This window comes from Lygodium microphyllum, chromosome 16, assembly GCF_053477565.2.
Source record: "Lygodium microphyllum isolate KBCC chromosome 16, Lygodium_microphyllum_v1.1.10, whole genome shotgun sequence".
In the NCBI taxonomy this organism is placed as follows: domain Eukaryota; kingdom Viridiplantae; phylum Streptophyta; class Polypodiopsida; order Schizaeales; family Lygodiaceae; genus Lygodium; species Lygodium microphyllum.
The window spans coordinates 124,438,383-124,464,085 of record NC_141150.1 but is presented as its reverse complement, the minus strand read 5'-3'; the positions used below and the strand labels follow the sequence as shown (position 1 = coordinate 124,464,085).

Here is a 25,703-nt window from a genome sequence, read left to right as displayed (position 1 = left end):
CATGAAAGGAGAATGTGGTAGCATATTCTTTAAGCAGGAAGTCGTTTAATGGAGCAATATCGGTACTTGACAACCCCATCATCAACAAAGTAAAGGAAGCATCCAGAGCAGATCCAGAATACAAGAAGTTCTTAAAGATGGTTATGGAAGGAGGGAGCAATGATAAGGAGAAGAGGTTGATCAGGAATTATGCTTGTGATGATGAATGTCTATACTTTAGACATAGGTTGTGTGTACCAAAGGAACCTTCTTTGAAGAAAGCAATCCTATACGAAGCCCATGATACTCCAACTTCAGGACACCCAGGTTATGCAAAAACGCTAAATGCAGTTAGGAAAAGTTATCATTGGGTAGGATTGAAAGGCGATGTTTTACGCTACGTGCGACAATGTCTCTCATGCCAAAGGAACAAAGTAGAACGAGTTCTACTCCTCGGAAAGCTTCAGCCTCTAGACATACCTGAAATGAAGTAGGAATTCATAAGCATGGACTTTGTCACAGGATTAGCCAGTGTACAAGGAGGATTTAATTCAATCATGGTAGTGGTTGATATGTTGACTAAAGTAGCTCACCTTATCTCAGTTAAGGTGACGCACACTGCTTCTGATATCGCCCGTCTTTTCATAAAGGAAATTTTCAGATTACACAGGTTACCAAAGCGGATTATTAGCGATCGAGATGCTAAGTTCACATCGAAGTTCTGGACTTCCTTATTTCACGCTATCGGAACTCAGTTATGCTTTAGTACAGCTTACCATCCACAGACAGATGGAAAGACAGAGCGGGTCAATCAAGTGACTGAAGATATTCTGAGAGCCTACTGTAACATAGAAGCTACCAAATGGATCCAATACCTTCCTTTAGTGGAATTCGCTTATAATTCATCACTTCAGTGAAGCATAGGTTTGACTCCATTTTGTGCATTCTACGGCTAGGAATGTCTTTCACCGCTAAATTTTTATGATCCAACCTTGAGAGTAGAAGCTTCAAAGAGAATGATTGAAGACATGTCTGAGCAAACGAGACCTATCCGCAAGGATATCCAAGCAGCCCGCGACAGGCAGAAGCAGTACGCTGATGCGAAGAGATCGGATAGACAATTTGCAAAGGGCGATAAATTTTTCCTTCAAGTATGACCCAAAAGAAGTTCACTATCCCTAGGGAAGTACAAGAAGCTCAATGCAAGGTATTGTGGACCCTACACTATTACCAAAAGGATAGGATCCCAAGCCTACAAACTTGACCTACCGGCACATCTTAAGGTACATAATGTTTTTCATGTAAGTCTGTTAAAACCTTACATACCGAACCCAGATCATGTACTTGACGATGAGCAGATTGTCATGCCAAGTCAGAGTATTCTTGAGTTACAACCTCAAAGAATAGTGGAGACTCGAGAAAGGATTCTTAGGAACCGAATCCTAAGAGAGAATTTGGTACAATGGAAGGACTACCCAACCGAGGATGCGACATGGGAAGACGAAGTTTCACTTCTCAAGGATTACCCTTAGTTCTTTGCAAGATGAGGGCATCTCGAGTCCTTATGTTGGGGAGAATGTAATATCCCAACCCGAGGTTGTGCTATTTTGAATCTTTTTCTTACGAGAACTTTAAAGAGAATTGAGTTTTTAAAAGTGTACCAATTCAGATTTCTTTTTGTACTTTTTTTGAAGGAGTAATTATCGTATTCGCAAAGGAATCTTGTGCTATATGTGTATGCGTACTCATTGGTCGAAACGGATCGGAAAACGGACAAAGTATGTGCACATTAGACTCAATTCAATTAATGAGGAATTGCTGGGAATAATGCAAAATTGAATGGTGAAAAGGCTTAGGGCAAAAACCATGGTTTTGGGCACATGGTATGGGCATGTGTGGTCCATGAGGCAACCATTGCCAAGTGTCAAGAGCATGTGAGAAGGCGCCTCTTCTAGAGAGAGAATGGGCTTAGTTAACTGCTCCTAACACCCTCTCACTAAGGCCTTGCACTCCCCTATATAAAGACCCCATCCTTAGTCATTTTTAGAGAAAATTTTAGAGCAAAATTTGAGAGCAAATTTAGGGTTAAGCTTTAGAGAAATATGGGTTAGGATTTGTCAGATTAGGGTTTCACATTAGGGAAAACCCTAATTTCCTAATCACTCATTACATTTAGAGAGAAGTTGACAATGAAGTAGCAAGGACCATAAGCGCTAAGGTAATGTTGTAATTTTCAAGTTGCATATCCTCTTAATTGCTGCAAATTAATGAATTTCGGCACTAGATTAATTTCTTAGTCTCTTAATTAAGCTCAATTAGAGCTCAATTACTCTCCTTCTCTCTACATTAATCAAAATCAATTTATGTATCTAGTCAATTTCTTTAATTAAAGCATGCATGAGCATTTATACACTCAATGTAATATATAAAAGCATTCTATGCGCATGTGTGTGTCTAATTATGCTTAATTTACCAAATTGTAATTAGCGAGCACTAATATGAATTAGCAAAATTATGCACAATTAGCAAGAATTGATATTTTTTTTGGAAAATTAGATAGCATATAATTATGATGCAATAAAGAAATGCTCAAAAATCTATTAATATCGAATTATTAAAAATTAATTACTTTTTCTAATTATGAAAAGAAATAATGGAAAATTAGAGAATCTTAAAATTAAAAAGTAATGTGAGTACCATGTGTGAAGATTAGTATAAGGATTGAGGGAAAATTATGAAAATCTAATTTTGAATTAATTAAGGATAGAAAATCACTTAATTAGAGTTAAAATTCGAGCTAATTTAATTAAATAAATTAAGAAAATTATAAAAAATTAAGATTCTAGAAAATTTTGCAGAATTCTGAATTTTTAGAATTTAGAGAATTTTTCCTATAATTTTGCTATATTTAGGATTTTTTAATCAAAATTTTGAGTTAAAATGACTTTTTAATTAAAAAAGATGTAAAAATTAATAAAATCTGCATTAAAATACCTAGAAAATTAGGAAATTCTAGTTTTATTTGAAAAATCGAAAATTAGATTAAATTTCAAAAATAATAAGGTAATTGTAACGAAAATTCTTATTCTCACTCTACGTTAACCTCAATCTATATGCGGAAATTGTGTTAGTTTTTTTTTAATTTTTCTCGTGAGCTTATTATTGTGTGTGAGTGAAAAATGGCCCCAAAACGCGCTCGCGAGTCCATACACAATGAAGCCGGAACTAGCCGCGAACAGGAAGCATTGGGAGCAACCACTACACACAATGTCGTCGCTACTACGAATGTACACGAGATGAGTGGAAAAGCTTTCAATTACGAAGTTCTTGAATTAAATTAATGTCATAATTTAAAGGCATTGAATATGCGACCTTAGTCTTAGCCTAGGGACTAATTGAGAGAAACCCTTGACCATAAATGCGGACAATCATCCCACGAAACTCGCGCATATGTTTTAAAGTATTTTAAATTCAAAAGAATGTTTGATCTTCCCAAATGGAAGTGTTTGAATTTCCCAAATTTGTTTGGCAAAAAAAGAAAATTTTTTAAATAAGGAAAGTTCTAATGGGTAAAATTGAATTCTCGCCAGCTGGGCAGAATGGACGGCTTTGGTTGTGTGAATAAGTCCTATGGGTGTATCCTCCACCCCATTGGGACATTTCCCCACTGTGGAAGGCTAGCACATCGTAGCTTGAGATAGGATGAGCTACTCATTTTTCTTGGGCAAGAGACGAGTGGTGCCAATAAGCCCACCAAGAGAGGAGCATCTCTGAGGGGCAAGGGGACTTAGCGGGGGCTATGAGTCAATTAAAAATCCCTTAGTCCCTTAGGATGAGATGTTAGCTACCCTCGTTGGTATCGCCGGATTTTAGATCTTCTAGTGTATTAGCATAGCACCTGAGGCCGAGTTGATTGGAAGCGCAGGAGCTCGGAAAGCCGCGCAATGGAAAGGCACTGGAAGCCCGGATGGGTTGTGCAATGGAAAGGCACTGGAAGCCCGAATGGGTTGTGCAATGGAAAGGCACTGGAAGCCCGGGAAAGGGTTGTCCTGTGGATGAACTCAGACGCCTCGACAGGCCATGTTGGGACGCAGAAACGCTGATGGAGGCAGCATCATTAAATAAAAGTGAATGATTGTAATTGAACAATGAATTTAAATCAAAGTAGGGATTGTTGTCGGTAAACAATGTCTTATCTTGTTTGAAACGTTTGAAAGGCTGTTTTAATGAACAAAGTATCGTAAATAAAGTAAAGGAACCTATTTGTATATTTAAAACACTGTGGTAGTAATTAGGAAACACTAGACCCTTTAAGGAAAGTGGGGAATTGGTAGTCCCGACGACTCCAATTCATGGCCGGGTGGATCCGATACGTCAGATAGCCTTCCAACAATTCTAGATCCGTAGGAGTGTCGTAAGGATGAGAAACCCAAATAAAACTTGTTTTAGGGGAAAGGTTAACGGCCGTGCCTCACACTTCATGGGGAAAAAGGCGTTAACTCTATGAACCAAGTGCAAGGTTTATTTACTGTAATCTTGAGGTCGCAAATCTCGATTAATAGTTAGAGGCTTTAAGAGACCGTGTTTCCCCTGCGAGGTAGATAATAGACTACGATGAAGCAGTACGTTGATGCGAAGAGATCGGATAGACAATTTGCAGAGGGGAGAAAGTTTTCCTTTCAGTACGACCCAAAAGAAGTTCACTATCCCTAGGGAAGTATAAGAAGCTCAGTGCAAGGTATTGTAGACCCTACACTATTACCAAAAGGATAGGTATTGTAGACCCTACACTATTACCAAAAGGATAGGATCCCAAGCCTACAAACTGGACCTACTGGCACATCTCAAGGTACATAATGTTTTTCATGTAAGTCTGTTAAAACCTTACATACCGAACCCATATCATGTACTTGACGATGAGCAGATTGTCATGCCAAGTCAGAGTATTCTTGAGTTACAACCTGAAAGATATAGTGGAGACTCGGGAAAGGATTCTTAGGAACCGAATCCTAAGAGAGCATTTGGTACAATGAAAGGACTACCCAACCAAGGATGCGACATGGAAAGACCAAGTTTCACTTCTCGAGGATTACCCTCAGTTCTTTGCGAGATGACGACATCTCAAGTCCTTATGTTGGGGAGAATGTAATATCCCAACCCGAGGTTGTGCTATTGCGAATCTTTTTCTTACGAGAACTTTAAAGAGAATTGAGTTTTAAAAAGTGTACAAATTCAGTTTTCTTTTTTTACATTTTTTGAAGAGTAATTACCGTATTCGCAAAGGAGTCTTGTGCTATATGTGTGAGCATACCCATTGGTCGAAACGGATCGGAAAACGAACAAAGTATGTGCACATTAGACTCAATTCAATTAATGAGGAATTGTTGGGAATAATGCAAAATTGAATGGTGAAAAGGCTTAGGGCAAAAACCATGGTTTTGGGCACATGGCTTGGGCATGTGTGGTGCATGAGGCAACCATTGCCAAGTGTCACGAGCATGTGAGAAGGCACCTCTTCTAGAGAGAGAATGGGCTCAGTTAACTGCTCCTAACACCCTCTCACTAAGGCCCTGCACTCCCCTATATAAATACCCCATCCTTAGCCATTTTTAGAGAAAATTTTAGAGCAAAATTTGAGAGAAATTTTAGGGTTAAGCTTTAGAGAAATTAGGGTTAGGGTTTGTGAGATTAGAGTTTCACATTAGGGAAAACCCTAATTTCCTAATCGCTCATTAGATTTAGAGAGAAGTTGACAACGAAGTAGCAAGGACCATAAGAGCTAAGGTAATGTTGTAATTTTCAAGTTGCATATCCTCTAAATTGCTGCAAATTAATGAATTTCGGCACTAGATTAATTTCTTAGTCTCTTAATTAAGCTCAATTAGAGCTCAATTACTCTCCTTCTCTCTACATTAATCAAAATCCTCTTATGTATCTAGTCAATTTCTTTACTTAAAGCATGCATGAGCATTTATACACTCAATGTAATATATAAAAGCATTCTATGTGTGTGTGTGTGTCTAATTATGCTTAATTTGCCAAATTGTAATTAGCGAGCGCTAATCATGATTAGCAAAATTATGCACAATTAGCAAGAATTGATATTTTTCTTGCGAAATTAGATAGCATATAAGTATGATGCAATAAAGAAATGCTAAAAAATCTATTAATATATAATTATTAAAAATTAATTACTTTTCCTAATTATGAAAATAAATTAGGAAAAATTAGAGAATCTTAAAATTAAAAAGTGATGTGAGTACCATGTGTGAAGATTAGTGTAAGGATCGAGGAAAAATAATGAAAATCTAATTTTGAATTAATTAAGGGTAAAAAATCACTTAATTAGAGTTAAAAATCAAGCTAATTTAATTAAATAAAATTAATAAAATTAAGATTCTAGAAATTTTTGTAGAATTCTGAATTTTTTAGAATTTAGAGAATTTTTTCTATAATTTTTGCTCATTTTAGAAAATTTTAATCAAATTTTTGAGTTAAAAATAACTTTTTAATTAAAGAAGATGCAGAAATTTATAAAATCTACATTAAAATACCTAGAAAATTAGGAAATTCTAGATTTAATTTAAAAATTGTAAATTAGATTAAATTTCAAAAATAATAGGGTAATTGTAACGGAAATTCATATTCGCACTCTACGCTAACCTCAATCTATATGCGAAAATTGTGTCAGTTTTTTTAAATTTTCCTCGTGAGCTTATTATTGTGTGTGAGTGAAAAATGGCCCCAAAATGCACTCGCGAGTCTGTACACAACGAAGCCAAGACTAGTCGCGAACACGAAGCGTTGGCAGCAGCCACTACACACAATGTCGTCGCTACTATGAATGTACACGAGGTGAGTGGAAAAGCTTTCAATTACGAAGTTCTTGAATTAAATTAATGTCATAATTTAAAGGCATTGCATACACGACCTTAGTTTTAGCCTAGGGACTAATTGAGAGAAACCTTGACCGTAAATGCAAACAATCGTTCTACGAAACTCGCGCATGTGTTTTAAAGTATTTTAAATTCAAAAGAATGTTTGATCTTCCCAAATGGAAGTGTTTGAATTTCCCAAATTTGTTTGGAAAATAGTAAATTTTAAATAAGGAAAGTTCTAATGGGTAAAATTGAATTCTCGCCAACTAGGCAGAATTGACGGCTTCGGCCGTGTGAATAAGTTCTATGGGCGTAATCTCCACCCCATTGGGACGTTTCCCCACTCTGGAAGGGTAGCGCATCGTAGCTTGAGATGGGATAAGCTACTCGTTTTTCTTGGGCAAGAGACGAGTGGTGCCAATAAGCCCGCCAAGCGAGGAGCATCTCCGAGGGGCAAGGGGACTTAGCGGGGGCTATGAGTCAATTAAAAACCCTTAGTCGCTTAGGACGAGATGTTAGCTACCCTCGTTGGTACCGCCGGATTCTAGATCTTCCGGTGTATTAGCATAGCGCCTGAGGCCGAGTCGATTGGAAGCGCAGGAGCTTGGAAAGCCGCGCAATGGAAAGGCATTGGAAGCCCGGATGGGTTGTGCAATGGAAAGGCACTGGAAGCCCAGGAAAGGGTTGTGCTATGAATGAACTCAGACGCCTCGACAAGCCATGTTGGGACGCAGAAAGGCTGAAAGGCCGATGGAGGCAGCGTCGTTAAATAAAAATGAATGATTGTAATTGAATAATGAATTTAAATCAAAGTAGGGATTGTTTTCAGTAAACAATGTCTTATCTTGTTTGAAACGTTTGAAAGGCTGTTTTAACGAACATGTTTGTATATTTAAAACAGTGTGGTAGTAATTAGGAAACACTGGACCCTTCAAGTAAAGTGGGGAATTGGTAGTCCCGACGACTCCGATTCATGGCCGGGTGGTTCCGATAAGTTGGATAGCTTTCCAACAATTCTAGATCCATAGGAGCCCGTAAGGATGAGAACCCAAATAAAACTTATTTTAGGGGAAAGGTTAACGGCCATGCCTCACACTTGATAGGGAAAAAGGTGTTAACTCTATGAACCAAGTGCAAGGTTTATTTACTGTAATCTTAAGGTCACAGACCTTGATTAACAGTTAGAGGCTTTAAGAGATCGCGTTTCCCCTGCGAGGTAGATAATAGACTACGTTGGTTGCTCGTAATCCCTTCGGTATTCCAGTCGGGATGAGGGAGGTCGTCAACCGCATACGTACTAAAAGTCTATTAGGCTGTCAAAGGTTAGTCTTCCCCGAGTTGGGGTCGGCACCTCACACAAGTTCAAGAGAATTTGAGTACCATTGCACAATTGAAGAATACCATTCAATGAATGAAAGAGACTCCACTGGGAGCAAGGGAGCGTAAACGGACCTTTAGTTCTATAGAGACACTTGCACTCGGTGGTGGTGCTTGCAAGAGGAGAGTGTTAACAACTAAGTGAGCATACTCTTCCCATCAAGTTTCAATTAAAACATACATTTTCATGTTAACACTAACAAGTTGCTGATGTAATCTCAGAAATTTTATTCAAGAGGTGTGTGCTAGTGAGACCCACACTGATTGTGCATATCTTATGTTGAGATGCCTCAAGCCAATAGACATCATCTCCTTCCTCCATAAATCAGAGTCAAAGCGCATGAGGGATGCAATCACTAAGGAGGTAATGCAAAAATTTTCCAACATAGTGTCCGAGCTTGATGTCGATTGCATGTGACGATGCAGGCATTAGCACAAAGGGATACCAAGGGGTCCATCAACTCTTGAAAGATGCATTACGCAAGCATGGCATCACTCAATACTTCTTTCTTGTACCACATAGGATTCATCTTGCCCGAAAGGTAAGCAGTTAAGATGTTTTTTCTCGCCTAGGGGAGTATCTGCATGTTGAAGGCACAATGTGCATCCCTGGCATTTTTAAAAAGCGCTCGGGGTCGAGGAATGGATCAAGTGCATCTGCAAAGCCAGATGGATATCAATATACAAAGTTCAATAATATTTTTGTTGACCTGAGAAAACTTCAACAAGCAATGATCTCTAAGTAGGTGAGGGCACACATTTTTACAATGTATGACCTTTGTGTTCTTATAATGTATGACCTCTATGTTTTGTAGTGCTAGGAGAGAAGTTGGCTTTTGTGTTGAAGCTGGATGAGTGTGTCTCAAATAGTTAAGGGTCAAAGGCCTGAGAGGATTAGCGTAACACTCATGAATGATGCCTTATTTTGTGCAAAGCGAGAAGATTCCATGCTCCAGATATACCCTCTTTTAGTGTCCAATTGGAGAAGGAGATATGGTGGCTAGGTGCATTCGAAGTTCCCAAAGAAATGCACAAGGTCCTCCAATGGATGTTTGATAGAATTCCATATATACCAGAGACAATTTGTGCTCAAATGATGTCAGGCGAGAAGTTGGATGTTCAAGGATTTGGAACATTTGAAGTGGAGTGGCATTTGGGTGGAGATTTGAAGACAATTAAGTGCTTGCTTGGATGCAAGCAAGGTGCCAATTCTTTGTTGCCTTTCTCATTCTATACTCGTGGATACAAGAAACCAACGAAGGGTCAAAATGTCACTTCATGAGGGAAGAGACTAGAACAAAGCACCATTGCACAGCCGAAAGCTCAAGATGGCGGTGTGGGTGAGGATGCAGGAAGACAATGGGACACGTCTGTGTTGAGCTGCCCCATGCTTGACGAGCTAGACAGGGCATGCTTGGATCGTGATTGGAATCCTATCATTGACTTCCCACTCAGTAATGTTTATTTCTGCACATTACATGCATTCATGCGTATATTTAATCGTTTGTTGAAGCTTCATATTGATTATGCATTCACCATGAAGCCCAATGAAAGATCAATAGATGCAATGACCCAAGTAGAGGCCCTTCTGAATTCAATCGGGTGTCATGGTGGAAATGTTTCCATTGTGGCTAACAAAAACTCTAGCGTCACTCATGAGATTGCTCAACAAGTATCCATGAGTGGTGCAAAAGCGAGAAGGTTTCTTCAAAGGCCACCCTCAAAGATGACAAGAGCTCATCATGAGGACGGAGAAGATGATGAGGTGCAGTCGGAAGAGTAGATGTGGGAGCTGTGGAAGGAATTATGCAAGTGCACCACCGACAACGATCCAAATCCAATGGTCGATAATCGAAGAAAGCAAGTGTGGGCATCTTTTGACAAAATGGTTAAGCTAATGTCTCGTTCAAGTACAACGGAACAACAGCGTATAGAGTTTCAATATCGTCTAGTCAAGTTCACGACAGTAGTCACTAATGCTTGGGGTGAAACAAGCATAACCCATTATATGGTATGCCATTCTAACACATCAAATATAGGACTAAAAATAGACACGCACTAATAATACTTCTTTTGTTTGGTGGGATGGTGCAATACATTTTTTTTGCACATGGGACCTACTTCATGAATACATATGGGTCGCTTGACATTTGGAGTACACAAGGCATGGAAAAGTCGCACTACCGGGTGAGGGGGGTTTATTTCAAAAATACGCATCATGGAGGTGGTAGAGTACGGTCAAACTACTTACAAGAGATGTTTAATTAGTTCTTTCGAAGCACATTTGGACGTAAGTGAGACATGGAGCATGTGCGAAACTCTGAAATTGCGAGACAAGCTGGACGATGAGCCCGCCCATCACCGTTCTGAGGCATGGAGAAGTACACATGGCCTTGCAACCCATGCTACTTAGCGTCAAACTAGGGTGCGTGTAGGCAAAATATGGGCAAGGAACTCCTAAGGCCATATTGTATCTTTGACGAAATTTTCAATTTATGTCATTTTTGAATTAAAATTGGTGTACCGCGTGAAACCCCCCGAGGAGGGTGGACATTAGTGGGTGGCCGAATGTGAACGACCACCTCCAATTTAAAACCTCATTCTCTCACAACTTCATAACATTCCACCCACGATACTTCTCCTCACATGGCACGCACTAAGCAAATTGCACGTGCAAATGTGCAAAATCGTAACATGCTCCAAGGTACTCAATGCCCATGGAGACCCGATGAGACCAATAGGGCCTCCACATCAGTACCACACAAAGAACAGAGTGTAACGTGGGGCAGCCATACACTACGAACTCTAGGACGACGTGCGGCCTCATAGTCAATAGGTAACGCACCCTCAACATCTACGGCGACAATGGGCCGGATTAAGATGATGGGAGGCTGGTGGTGCTTAATAGGAGGGTACATCGATGATGAGCCAAACACGGACCCAGAGGAGCCGTAACCCCATTCAGACGGGGAGCCTAGTGTAGGCGGCAGGGCACCATGGGAGGACATGTAGATCCCTCACATCTGCGCATTGGGCCCTCGAGGCAAGGTACTACCTCCTCGAGCTTTACGAACCAGAAAAATGCCCGTAGAGCCTGAAGATGAACAAAACAATGAAGATGATGAGCAACAGCCTAGCAATGAAGGGCAAGAGCTACAAGACGTACTTCAGTAGTAGCAGCAATAGTCAGAGGGGAGGCCAGATCCAACACAACAGAAGAAGGCAAGAAAAATAAAGTTCTTCTAGAGAGCCCGTCGACCTGCCCCGCAAAATGTCCAAGCACCTCATAGGCCCCAACAAAGAAAGGCACACCCCTACAGCAAAGTTTTTGCAGAGATCAAGCACTACCAGAAATTAACGGAACTTCTGATTCGCAAGGGTCCCTTTGCAAGGACATGCAAAGAATTTTTGCAAAGCTATCGGATAGAGTTCCGCATGCAAGGTGTCGCACTCGAGGTGATCCAAAAGGCAACCGAAGCATATTTAGTGAGCCTATTCGAGGACACTAACCTATGTGCAATACATGCAAAGAGAGTTACAATACAAGATAAAGACCTAGCCCTTGCACGGCGCATTAGAGGCAAGCGTAATTAGAAACCTCAAATGTAATCTTCCTTCTGTAATGAAAAATACTTTTGTCTACGACTATGTCAGAGCACTCTAGCTCCTTTTCGATTGTGTAATTAACTAATTGTACACGAGCGCTCTAGCTCAAAATTCTTGTTTTGATTTTTTTTCTCATCTACAAAAGTTCTTGCAGATGACACGAGACTTGCGCATCGATCGGCGTGCTGGTGATGAATTTATTTTTTTGTTAGCTGTTAGGGGCTCCTGTGTGGCCATTAATCAGCCTTCCAAGGATTTTGGATGGTTGATCTACGTGTCTCTCTGGCCAAGGCCCCTACAGCTACATAGGAGCCCCTAGCAGTTGACAAAAAAAGGATTCATCACTAGCACATACCTGTCTGTCGGTGCACAAGTCTCGTATCGTCCATATCAAAGCAATAACTTTAATTTCAACTGAATAGAAAGGAATGAACAGAAGTTGTGCAACAAAACATGTGTTTTCATTAAAAATCATGTTTACATTGGACCGTCATTTCCAAGAAGTTTATTTACAAAGTTTGTGTGATGCCACTTGGCTTTAGGGACCTTAGCAAGCAAAAGGGTTTTGGTCATGGCATCAAGATCATCACTGCCTAAGCTTCGGTGTATCCCTATGTGGGCAAACCCTGAAATCCTGTGCTAAAGGTACCTATAGCTAGACCCTTCCTCACTAGGATTACATAGTTAGCCCCTTGGCTTATAGGGGAGAGGCACAAAAATTCTGAGAGGGCTTTCACTGCCCATACATAGAATCGGCCGAAGGGTGTGAAGTCTATGTGCAAGATGGAAATATCTTCCTTTGGCATCCTCTCGATATAGTGTACGATGGCCGCTTGTGGGCCGAATGCCTTGCGCGTGGCTCGCCCATGCGTCCATGTCAATTACGTTCTCCAAGTACAAGACATATTAGCACTAGCAGTAAAAACCAAACTGTACTGAGCGACATAAGGTGTTTGTTTACCTCATCCAAATCGTCTTCCTCTTTGTTCGTGTTGAGGTTAATGGAAGACCTTTTGTGTGTGGTGTCTTTTTCTAGCTTGGAGTCGGGCAGGGGGTGCATCATCCTCTGCAATGAGCAATGCTTGGATGGCCATGAATTCCTCTTCTGACACTAGGTCTTGCTCTACATTCTCGACCTCCTAGTTCATGAGGGTGACAGTTTCTAGTACAGAATCACCAAGGGGGAGGAGCATGTCACTCAGGGGGTCAGCAGTGTTGTCTAAGGGGAATTCAGTCTTGATGGCAAGCATCCCCCAAGCATTCATCCATTCGAAGGCTGCATGCTTTATCCAAATCATGGAGAAAAATAGGTAATATCTCGCCCTCATTAAGCTGTAGAGGAATCCATTTATCCTTTTTAAGCATCCAATGCTCATAATGAAAGCGAGTATACGATGTTGTGCGAGATCTTAGGTATCTTATGCTAATATTTTGCCCCATGTTGCATCTATAAGTGTACCCATTGTGCAATCCTTCCTCCACAATTGCACATTTCTCACCAAGTAATGCCTCAAAAAGCTCAAATTCAACCTCCTTGTATACAAACATAGTAGTAGTTTGGCTGAATGGAAGGTCATGAAAAATGTGCACAAAGACATGGATTGTGCAACACCAACTCAAACCCAGAGATCTGGACGTTGTTCCAAACTTCATTGATGAACAAATGTCCATACTGGTCTTATGCTTGAGGGCAAACACTGACCAAGCATCTAGTTGGGGCCATTCTAAGCTATGAAGATCAGGTGGTGAGAGAGGTTCGAGTTTACCATACTCTCCCGCTTTCTTAGGAATAATATACGTATGTGAATAAAAGAATACCCTTCTTTGATTGAGCTGTGGTGGAGGCATTCCAACAAACATCACCTCCCCAATGCTCGTATAAATCGATGTGAATGTACCTGATAGACTTTGGAGAGGTTGCTCTTCAATGAGACTTGAGGGGAAGATGACTACAAAAGCACCAAAGTAAGTAAGCATGCAATGATTTATATTGAAGTTGAAGAGCAACAATGTGATACACGAAACAAGAAACCTACAATTCGTAGAGAATGCCCTCTGTCAAATGTTATTACGTACATGTATGTCCGATAATCCAATGGACAATCGCCACCACTCCGCACATTTCTTCTCCTTGAAACCAAGAAGCCTCCCTTTCCAATGTTGGTCTAATACATCGCGTTGCCGCACACGATAAGGGCCAATCGTTGTGGGTTGCATGTAAACCCAAGAGCCTCTCTCGAACCCTGTTGCTACCCATTCTCCACCATTGTTCCGTGTGTTATGCAACACAAGTTCTTCAATCTTGTCTTTTGGTAGTTGATGGTGTGTGCACGGGGTGGTCATTTGAATGGAGGAAGGGGGAGCTAGTATGGCTTGAGAAAGCTAATGCGAGCTTCTAAGAGGTTTGGTGAAGTGTAGGTTGTGGCAGCAATGGATAGCTTGAGAGAGAGTTGATGGAGAGAGTTTTGATGGAGAGCTTTGGTGAGGTGCACCAAAGGAGAGGTTGAGATGTATGCATCAATGGAGACCATGGGAGCCTCAGATTAGGTGCACTAATGGAGAGCTTGAGAGTGGAGAAGCAACGGAGAGCCTGGGAGGGATGGTGCACTTGTAAGCTAGGAGAGCTTGAGAGAGCTTAAGAATGGAGAAGCAATAGAGAGCTTGGGAGGGATGGTGCACTTGCAAACTTGGAGAGCTTGAGTGTGGAGAAGCAATGGAGGGCTTATGGTGCAGAGGAGATGATGATTCTTAGCAATGGAGAGGTATAGAAAGCTTGCTTGCTGCAACAATGGAGAGCTTGAGAGGTTTAGAGAGAGAAAATGGGAAGGAGAGGATGTGGAGTAACAAAAAGTTTACTTGCAATCAAAGGGAGCTTGGGAGAGGGATACTATAGATAGGAAATACTTTTTTGACCATAGTATAGGTTGGGAGGGAGTTTTAGAGGGAAAAAGTGAAGTTTTGAAAAAGTTTCATTTAAAAAAAAACTAAGGTTTTTTTATGCACAAGATTTTTTGGTGGGGCTAAAAATGCATGCATTTAATAACCCCCCACTCCCCCTACGTAACCCCACCCCCTACCCCCCTTCCTTCTCTCTAGGGACGAAGACATAATGAGGCTAGAAAAGTAGACTTCCCCCTACTCTGTGGAGGGCCCCAATTGTTACCACCATCCTCTTCCTATTGGCCCATTCATAATCACCCCTTAATCTAAAGGGCCCTTTTGAGGTCCAAACTTTTCCTAATGGGGCCTTCTTTTCCACAAATTTGTCATCTTTTTTTACCTATTCTCCTATCAACTACGATAATTATTAGGACACTTACTGTGATGAATAAGAAAGATAAGAAGAGGTTCCCTAGAGCTGGCCACAATCACCATGACCACTACCTCTTCTTTCAATCGCCATTTTGAGGATAGAATGTAGTGTGAACTCGCATCCCAGGTTTAGAGAAAGAGAGACAAGGGGAGAGAGAGGCAGAGACATAGAGATAGATAGAAAGAGAATACCATATGACCCCTTGGCCATAGGGCTAGAAAATTGTAAGACTCAAGAAGAGAGACAGAGAGAGAATGAAACGAGAGAGAGAGAGAGAGAGAGAGAGAGAGAGAGAGAGAGAGAGAGAGAGAGAGAGAGAGAGAGAGAGAGAGAGAGAGAGAGAGAGAGAGAGAGAGAGAGAGAACCCTATGACCCTTTGGCAATAGGACTAGAAATTTGTAAGACTCAAGAAGATAAAGAGAGAAGAGAGAGAGAGAGGGGAGAGAATGAAAACAAAAGAAGAGAGAGATAGAGAAAGAGATACAAAAAAAGCTAGAGAGAGAGAGAGAGAGAGAGAGAGAGAGAGAGAGAGAGAGAGAGAGAGAGAGAGAGAGAGAGAGAGAGAGAGAGAGAGAGAGAATACCCTATGACCCTTTGGCCACAGGGCTAGAAAATTATAAGACAATAGAAGAGTGAGAGATAGAGGAAGATAATGAAACAAAAAGAGTGAGAGAAAGAGAGAGAGAAACATAAAAAGATAGAGAGAGAGACAGAGAGGGATTATAGAGATCATGGACCTAGATATACCATCTAGCACTAGTGTAGCCATCATCGTTGACCCTGCTTCTAATACTTGCTTCCATTGATCAACCACCAAAGAAGGAGCTTGATAGATAGGTTACTAGGACATCAAAGAGCCGTCTTGATGGATACCTAGGCATTGAGTAGTACTTCAAGTTTGGTGTGCAATTCATTGTGTTGATTACGAAAAGACTCCTACAATTGAATGCATCATGGTCGTGGAACAATATACTTGTGTTCCGATAAGTTTTGGGGTGACCAAATTATTTTTGGGGATCAGCAAGGCCAACCATCTTCTATGTAAAACCATCTTTGTAACTATATTAGGACCAATTTGGTTTCCAATTTGTAGATTATTGAGCCTGGTGAGCCTAGGAAGTTGGTTTTTATATATGTAGATTTTTGGTCATGGGATCTGGGCATATAGGCCGCCTAGTTTGCTTTGTGGAGGAGACTTTTTTGAATGCAAGAACTAAAGGAGCTCTCATCAAAGAGAGTCATGTAATTTTCATCAATTCCTGCATGCAAACGAGTAAGAATTAGGTTTATTGCTTTTACATGTGTGTACTCCTATGTGTTGATGTGCTCTATGCATGTTTTGAGTGACCATGTGCATCATATGTGTCGTGTGTGTGCAAGAACTATGAGAGGTCATAGCCACTCATATAAAACTCCATTTCCCTTCATACTTCAACCATACGATCCTCTCAGCATACAGATTAGGGGGGTATATCAAGTCATCACCATTTTGAGACAAAAGCATCATATACACGATTGTGTCAGATTTGGTTTTGGATGTGCACAAAGCACACCACACACTCATATTGTGTTTCAAAGTGTATACACACCTTAGGTATGAAACCAATTCTTTCCGCTATGTTTTATTATGTGTGTACATGCATCACACTCCCAGAAGAGACCTAGACACTCAATACTAACCCAAAATAGGTCCAAAAAGTGTAAACAGCTGGTGCAAACCCTTACAACCATTATGGCAAACCCTCGGCTATGGATGCATGGTTCAACAAGTTCCACATTAGTGTCCTTGCAGTGCTCCTATAGCAACATGTCAGTAATGAAAAGTACAACTACTATGAAGCCAACACTACATTATCACATGAATTCCTAAGGCTAGAGCAAATTACACATAGGTTGCGGGCTAATCATTTTTGCATTGAAAACTTACAAGATGAGTTCAACTCCATCACCAGCATAGCAAATGCTAGAATGACTAGAGCTCGAGATGGCCAATATAGGGCCATATCTATCAAGATCCATCAGTAAATATGCGCACTTTGTGAAAAAGGATCTCCCTACTTTCTAAGATCCTCACCATCGCCTGTGTTCCCATTCACATAAAATGTGAAATTGCCACCAACTTGCCACGCCTCATCTGTTTGGGAGAACTTGAATGGGACACATAAGGGCTTTCTTTTTCATAATTTTGTCATCTTTTTTGACCTATCAACTACAAAAATTATTATGACATTTATCGTGACTAATAAGAAAGACAAGAAGAGGTTCCCCAAAGCTGGCCACAATCACCACCGGCACTACCTCTTCTTTCAACCACCATTCTGAGGACGGAATGTAGTGTGGTAGGGGGAATGTAGACCTGCACCCTAGGTTTAGAGAAAGAGAGACAAGGGGAGAGAGAGAGAGAAACATAGAGACAGATAGAAAGAGAATACCATATGACCCCTTGGCCATAAGGCTAGAAAATTGTAAGACTCAAGAAGAGAGAGAGAGAGAATGAAACGAGAGAGAGAGAGAGAGAGAGAGAGAGAGAGAGAGAGAGAGAGAGAGAGAGAGAGAGAGAGAGAGAGAGAGAGAGAGAGAGAGTGTGTGTGTGTGTGTGTGTGAGAATACCCTATGACCCTTTGGCAATAGGACTAGAAAATTGTAAGACTCAAGAAGATAAAGAGAGAAGAGAGCGAGAGAGAGGGGAGAGAATGAAACACAAGAGAGAGATAGAGACAGAGATACAAAAAGGCTAGATAGAAGGATAGAGAGAGAGAGAGAGAGAGAGAGAGAGAGAGAGAGAGAGAGAGAGAGAGAGGATACCCTATGACCCTTTGGCCATAGGGCTAGAAAATTATAAGACACAAGAAGAGTAGAGGACGATAATGAAACAAAAAGAGTGAGAGAAAGAGAGAGAGAGAAACATAAGAAGATAGAGAAAGAGACAGAGAGGGAGAGGGAGAGGGAGAGGGAGAGGGAGTGGGAGAGGGAGAGGGAGAGGGAGAGAGAGAGAGAATACAAAAGAGAGAGAGATTCAAAAAAGACAGACAGAGAGAGAGAGAGGGAGAGAATACCCTATGACTTTTGTGGCTTCTTGGCATTAGGGGAAGGATGAGGTCCATAGGGGCCCTTTAAGATGCCATGGGCTAATCAACATGATTAAGAGAAAGGCAAATGGGTGTTTGCCATGTGGAGAAGAATGTTGGGTTTTTAAGAAATTCTAAAAGATTATTTCAAAGATTCCCTGTGTACTTTTTCTCTCTAGAAAAGTGGGAGGGAAATTTTTTGATTTTCGAATCAACATATGCGAAGATTACAGATCTAGAATCTATGCATTGAAATCTTTCCATAGATATGTTACATGATATAGTTTTTCTCGTCCGCCGATTTTAAATTGGTTTTGGTGGGAAATTTTAAAATTTGAAATTCTAGCCGTTTGAAGAAAAGAAGAGCATCCAAAGTTAAAGAACATTAACAAGTTAAGCCAAAGTGCTTAAAATTTTAATATGGCAGCTTAAAGGGCCCCTATGGGCCTCAACCTTCCCCTAATGTCACAAGCCTAGTAAAGAGGCCTTGCGACCTAGAAAAGAGGCCTATGTAGCTGGACATAGGCCTAGAAAAGAGACCCCTGTGGGGCCAAAGGGCCATAGAGCTTTGAGTGAATGATGTTAATAAATTGGTATGACTGAATCCTAGTGGCTAAAGGGCTATGATTGAGTCCAATGGCCCTTTGGCCATAGGGCGCGAAAACTCAAAGACTCTTTGGCAATAAAACCCAGTCACATAGACCTAGAAAAGAGACCCCTATGGCCCTTTGGCATAGGGCTAGAAAAGAGACCTCTATGGCCCTTTGGCATAGGGCTAGAAAATTTAAGGACTCAAGAAGAGAAAGAGGGGGGGGGGGATGAAACAAAAAGGAGAAAGAGATAGAGATTCAAAAGAGAGGGAGCACCCTATTACTCTTATGGCAAGCCGGTCACACAGGCCTAGTAAAGAGGCCTCTGGCAAATAGAAAGAGACCTATGTAGCCACACATAGGCCTAGAAAAGAGACCCCTATGGCCAAACGGTCATAGGATTATGAATGAGTGATGCAGAGAAACAAGTGCGTATGAGTCACATAGGGCTTTGAATGAGTGCGATGGCTAAATGGTTGAGATTGAGTCCTCTGGACAAAGGGAGTTGTCACTCTTGGCTAAATGGCTATAATTGAGTCCTATGTCCCTATGACCATAGGAATAGAGACTATATTGCTAAATGATGAAAATTGAGTCTTATGACCCTTTAAGACACAAGGCTAGAGAAGTCTATCTCATCGAATGACTAAGATTGAGTCCTATAGCCCTCTGGTCATAGGGCTAGAAAATTCTAGTACTCTTTTGCAATAGGAGCTAGAAATGAGGGCTATGATTGAGTGGCCACCAAAAAACTACTATGACCACTGAAGCTCTATACCAAGACCTATGACTGATTTTTATTAGCCCTATAATGGATATCCTTATAGTAATAAGAGGTCTTCATTATTGAGTCTTGTGGCCCTTTGGCCATAGGGATATGGATGAGTGAATATAAAAATATCTCTAACTGAGTGGTCTTATGCCTCCAAGGATACCTCTATATCAATAACAACTCTTCATTCTTGAGCCATAACGCCCAGTGGATTACCATTCGAGACCTAATAATGAGATTGGGTGGTTATTGCCTAGAAAGGAGACCTCATAGAAATCTCTATCTTTGAGTCCTATGGCTTTTTGGCCATAGGACTATGACTGAGTGGGTACCATAAAGCAGGAATAGAAAAGAAACCTCTCCATATTTAAGAAATATTTCTTAATGAGCCATATGCCTATGTTTGTAAGGGCCCTTAAACATTAAGAAACCTTGCTTGTTGAGTTTTATGGACCGTTGACCATAGGACTAAAATAGAGATGTATTTTCAAGGCAGCTAAAAACTCATATGGCCAAAGGGTCGTATGGCTATTAGGTTATGATTAAGTCCCACGGCTCTTTGACCATACGGATATGGGGTTTCTTTCAATAAAACAAGTTGATGTTCTTGAGAATAAAATCCCTATAGGGCTATTCATCAAAGGAGAGAAGATGCCTCTTACTTGTTTGAGTGACCACTAATAACTCTTATGGATTTGGCCATAGGGGTGTGGGGCTATTATATATGGTCCTTAAGATCGTTGGAAACACTTTGTAAAAAAAATTACTTTGTGGACACCTTTATGGGTGAGATGTCACAACAACAAAAGAACCAAACCACTTTTGGTGGATGGCACTATAGAGCCTCAAAAACAATGGGATTTGGATTTCTGCTCACCATCTAGAGGCATTCTAGAGTGGGTTCATTTGTTCTTTAAGGATTGCCATGACTCTCCCTTCAAGAATTGTGGAGCTGTTCAATATACAAAAGTAGACACATGCGGCATTGATAGGTCTTCATGCCTTTGTGTGAAGACAACAGAGGGTATATCTTATCTAGTGAATCCTTTGGCCTTGAGTGTTGTATCACACATGGCCGAGGGTGAGATGATGATGATGAAGGTTGAATGGTTAGAAAAAACCTATGTGAGGAGCTAGTGAGTGCCACCACTTTCATCACTGCATTAATGACAGTAAATCAATATCTCTTGAAAAAGGAAAAATGATAAGAGGAAGCGTCAACATGAAGAGAAAGATGCAGAGCCAATCAAAACTCTGAAGGAGGTGGGGACAACAACATCAGAGGTCAAAGATATTATTCTGCATGCAGAGCCAACATCAGAGGTCAAAGATATTATTCTGCATGAGTTTATAGAGATCATGGACCTAGATATGCCTTCTAGTACTAGTGTAGCCATCATGGTTAACCCTAATTCTAGTGCTTTTTTTGATTCCATTGATCAACCACCAGAGAAGGAGCTTGATAGACAAGTTGCCAAGACATCAAATAGCCGTCTTGATGGATACCTAAGGCATTTAGCCGTACTTCAAGTTTGGTGTGCAATTGATTGTGTTGATGTGTGTTGATTACTACAACCTTGTGTCAGACTCCTACAATTGAATGCATCCTGGTCGTGGAACAATATACTTGTGTTCCGCCAAGTTTTGGGGCGACCAGATTATTTTTGGGGATCAGTAGGGCCAACCATCTTTTGTGTAAAACCATCTTTGTAACTATACTGGGACAACCGATTTTGTTTCCAATTTGTAGATTATTGAACCTGGTGAGCCTAGGAAGTGGGTTTTTATACTTGTAAATTTTTGGTCATGGGCTGGGCATAGAGGCCGCCCAGTTCACTTTGTTGAGGAGAATTTTTTAAATGCAACAACTAAAGGAGCTCTCATCAAAGAGAGTTGTGTGATTTTCCATCAATTTTTGAATGCAAATGAGTAAGAATTAGGTTTATTGCTTTTACATGTGTGTACTCCTATGTGTTAACTATGCGTTGATGTGCTCTATGCATGTTTTGAGTGACCATGTGCATCATATGTGGTGTGTGTGTGTGCAAGATTAGGGGGGTATATCAAGTCCTCACCAGTTTGAGACAAAAACATCATATACAAGATTGTGTGAGATTTGGTTTTGGGGCTGTGCATGCAGCAGACCACACACTCATATGGTGTTTCAAAGAGTATACACACCTTAGGTATGAAACCAATTCTTTCCACTATGTTATATTATGTGTGTACATGCACCACACTCCCAGAAGAGACCTAGACACTCAATACTAACCCAAAACAGGTCCAAAAAGTGTAAACAGTTGGTGCTTCCGAAATCTTGTCAAATTTTCTCCAAACAGCCTTATAACCATTATGCCAAACCCTCGGCTGGATGCATGGTTCAACAAGTTCCACATTAGTGTGCTTGGAGTGCTCCTACAACAACATGTCAGTAATGAAAAGTACAGTTGCTATGAAGCAAACACTACATTCTCACACGAATTTCTAAGGCTAGAGAAAATTACGCATAGGTTGTGAGCTGATCAATTTCTCATTGAAAACTTACAAGATGAGTTCAATCGCATCACCAGCACAATAGATGCTAGAGTGACTAGAGCTCGAGATGGCCAATACAGGGCCATAGCTATCAAGATCCATCAAGAAATATGCGCACTTTGCAAAAAACAGATCTCCCTACTTTCTGACATCCTCACCATTGCCTGTGTTCCCAGTCACATCAAATGTGAAATCGCCACTAACTTGCCACGCCTCATCTGTTTGGGAGAACTTGAATGGGACACATAAGGGCCTTCTTTTTCACAATTTTGTCATCTTTTTTTCCCTATTCTCCTATCAAATATGATAATTATTACGACATTTACCGTGACTAATAACAAAGATAAGAACAGGTTCCCCAGAGTTGGCCATAATCACCACTAGCACTACCACTTCTTCTAACTACCATTTCGAGGATGGAATGTAGTGTGGTAGGGGGGAATGTAAACCTGCACCCTTAGTTTACAAGGATCTTCATCGAAAAATGATCACTCAAGGCATGTTTTACAGTTTTTTGACATTTTGGGTGACTAATCTAAAATCCTGCCAAACCTTGCGAATATATCCACATGGTAATATGTTCGGGCTCGTATGAGTTCCACTTTGTAATTTCCCAAGCATTTGAACTCCCGCCCATGAATTTAGCTAGAACTAGCCTTGATAGGACTCAAATTAGAAGAAACTTGAGTTTTGGCTAGTTTTGGACAAGACCTAATTTTTGGCCAAAACTCCTATATAAGTGAGTGCTTGTGTAAAACCCATCCTTTTTTGCTCCTTTCTCAACTCCCTCTTGTGGAGAGTGAAGAAGCATACTTGCGAGAGCTCTAGTCTACTCTCATGAGCTTGTCTTGGTTAAGGAGGACTAATCTATTGCTTATGTTTATGCTAAAGCATGTCTATTGCTCTCTCTCTCTCTCTCTCTCTCTCTCTCTCTCGCTCTCTCTCTCTCTCTCTCTCTCTCGCTTACGTTTATGCTAAGGCATGTCTATTGCTCTCTCTCTCTCTCTCTCTCTCTCTCTCTCTCTATCTTCTTGCTTGTGTGAATGCATGAGTGTTTGCTTGAGCTTGAATGCACGTGTGTGTGCTTGAGCCTAGTGTAGGGTTTACATTAGGGCTAGCTATGCATTGCATTGAGAGCCCGCAAGTGTTCTTGCCCATGTGCTTGAACCATACTTGTGCAGTGAGAAGGAAGTGATAGGATTAGAAGGAGCTTCCTTCAAGCTCTTCTTCTCCAAACCAAGCATCAAGGGGGGCCACTCCAAGAGCTTGAATAATAAGACCTATACTCCATTGTGAGTGAAGCCTCCATGCACCAACTAGGTTGGCAAAGGTCATTTCCTTAGGAACAAATACGATTAGGATAGTGTCTACACAATAGACTACATGGCAATAGAGGCCCTTGAGATTTTAGACTCTCACCACCACCTCATAATGGCATCGCTCTTATGAAGACTCATCTTCGTAGCATTTGTGGTTATGATATGGTTCAAGTAATGGATCTTTTGAGTGAAAAATCAAAATTTAGATTCCTTCCCAAATACTTTGATCTTCTTGATGAAATTGAATATAGCACATATTAAGTACTCTAGGTGTTCTATTTTTTGTTTATTATAAATCATTATATCATTAAGGAGAACTACTATATTTTTTCCCAAATATGAACCTAAAACTTTATCCATCAACATCATAAGTGTTGCTAGAATATTTTTTTTAAAAAAAGCCCATCCATGCTTGGCATTTGGTACTTATTTCTCGCCATTATCTGGTTAAGTGCATAGTAATCTATTAAGAAGCACATGCAACCATATTTTTATTTGCGAGAAGAATGGGAGAAGCCCACGATGAAGAATTTAAGCATATAAATTCAACTAGAAATGATGCATAGTAAGTGCATGAGTCTAGTTGAAATGGTGGATATATTCAAGCACAGACGTGCGAATACTAGAAATGCCGTAACTACATAAGTCTAGACGTGCGAATACTAGAAATACCGTAACTACATAAGTCTAGACACCTAAATCTGGTGAGTTTAGATTCCTAGAAACAAATGTGGGATGAGAGAGAGAGAGAGAGAGAGAGAGAGAGCACATGCAACCATATTTTTATTTGCGAGAAGAATGGGAGAAGCCCACCATGAAAAACTTAAGCATATAAATTCAACTAGAAATGATGCATGGTAAGTGCATGAGTCTACTAGAAATGGTAGATATATTCAAGCACAGATGTGCGAATACTAGAAATGCCATAACTACATAAGCCTAGACGTGCGAACACTAGAAATACCGTAACTACATAAGTCTAGACACGTAAATCTGGTGAGTTTAGATTCGTAGAAACAAACGTGGGATGAGAGAGAGAGAGAGAGAGAGAGAGAGAGAGAGAGATTGCAGACGATGAGAGGTGGCCATTGTTTTATTTAGCTATATAACACCTGGGCCCAATCCAATTACAACACAGGCAGAAACACCACCCCTCTTCTATAAGTAGTGTAGCTTGTATGTAAGCTACTTCTTGTCGACGCAGTTAGACCAGACGGACACGTCAGCGCCGTCATAGATGACGGCGTTGCCGTCGTTCTGCAGCACTAGCTTGTAGCTGTCGTCCTTGAGAGGCTTGTCGGAGCTAGCCCACTCCACCGTGCCGCAATCACCGAGCACCAGTAAGCGGCCGTCCCTTTGCAGGCAGGCCCGCTTGCCACGCTTAGCTGTGTTGCTGTGCCAGACGGCAGTTCCAGCTGGCGACTTGTACTCCACAAAATTCCCATCACCCTGCATGATCAGAGAATACTGCCCATTTTCCGAGGTCAAGCTCTCATCCATCGCCAGCTCTTGGTCGGCGTACAAAATGGAGCCATGTTTCTTCGCCTGCTCTGCTGCCATTTTTCTGATCCTGATCTTCAGGAGGTGTGCTATTAGTTCTTCTTCTGCACTTGATCATCTCACCGCCGTCTTGCCTCTTTATAGGCGCTAACGTGCAGGTGATAATTGCCTATTATGTCCGCATTATCTATATTCGCGGCATTATCTTTATTATTCCCTTTTTCCTTTATGCTCATAATTATAGCATTCGTGGTCCATGGAGAGAGTGGACATAAGATGCGGTGTATGCGCCGTATCGAACAAAGCGCCGTATCGAACAAAGCTTGGCATGGAACACCATACCACCCTTCTCCCATGTCCACACCACCACCCTTCTCCCATGTCCACACCAATAGCAATAATACAAGCTACAACACAAGCACTCATCACTCGAACACTATTCACAATATGCCCACCGAGGAAACCCAAAGGTAGTGTAAAAGAAAGCATCCATTATAAAGAGAGGGGGTGTGTGTGTGAAAGAGAGAGAGAGCGAGACCCCCACACACACACAGCGACCTTATAGTATTGGCAGAGACATGTGCCACACGATCTCTACCAAAGCATTATCTATGTGCTATTTATGGTTATGTTCTTATGTTCTTAAAAATCTCACCATGTTGCTAATTAATTGAAAACATTGGAGGAGAGAGAGAGAGAGCTAGAACACTTGCAAGCACACACACCCACATGTGTGCACACACACACACACAGTACAACACACCAT

General features: G+C 41.0%; 1 protein-coding gene and 1 pseudogene across 1 annotated transcript; one reads left to right on the top strand and one right to left on the bottom strand.

Moving 5' to 3' along the window:
* The first annotated feature begins 485 nt into the window (after positions 1-485).
* LOC148023376 (uncharacterized) lies at positions 486-9,516 on the top strand (annotated as a pseudogene).
* A 15,106-nt stretch (positions 9,517-24,622) lies between these two features.
* LOC148023375 (mannose-specific lectin-like) lies at positions 24,623-24,997 on the bottom strand. Its single transcript, XM_087695385.1, has one exon. The coding sequence runs from the start codon at positions 24,995-24,997 to the stop codon at positions 24,623-24,625; it is 375 nt and encodes a 124-aa protein (XP_087551511.1).
* Between the last annotated feature and the right edge of the window lie 706 nt (positions 24,998-25,703).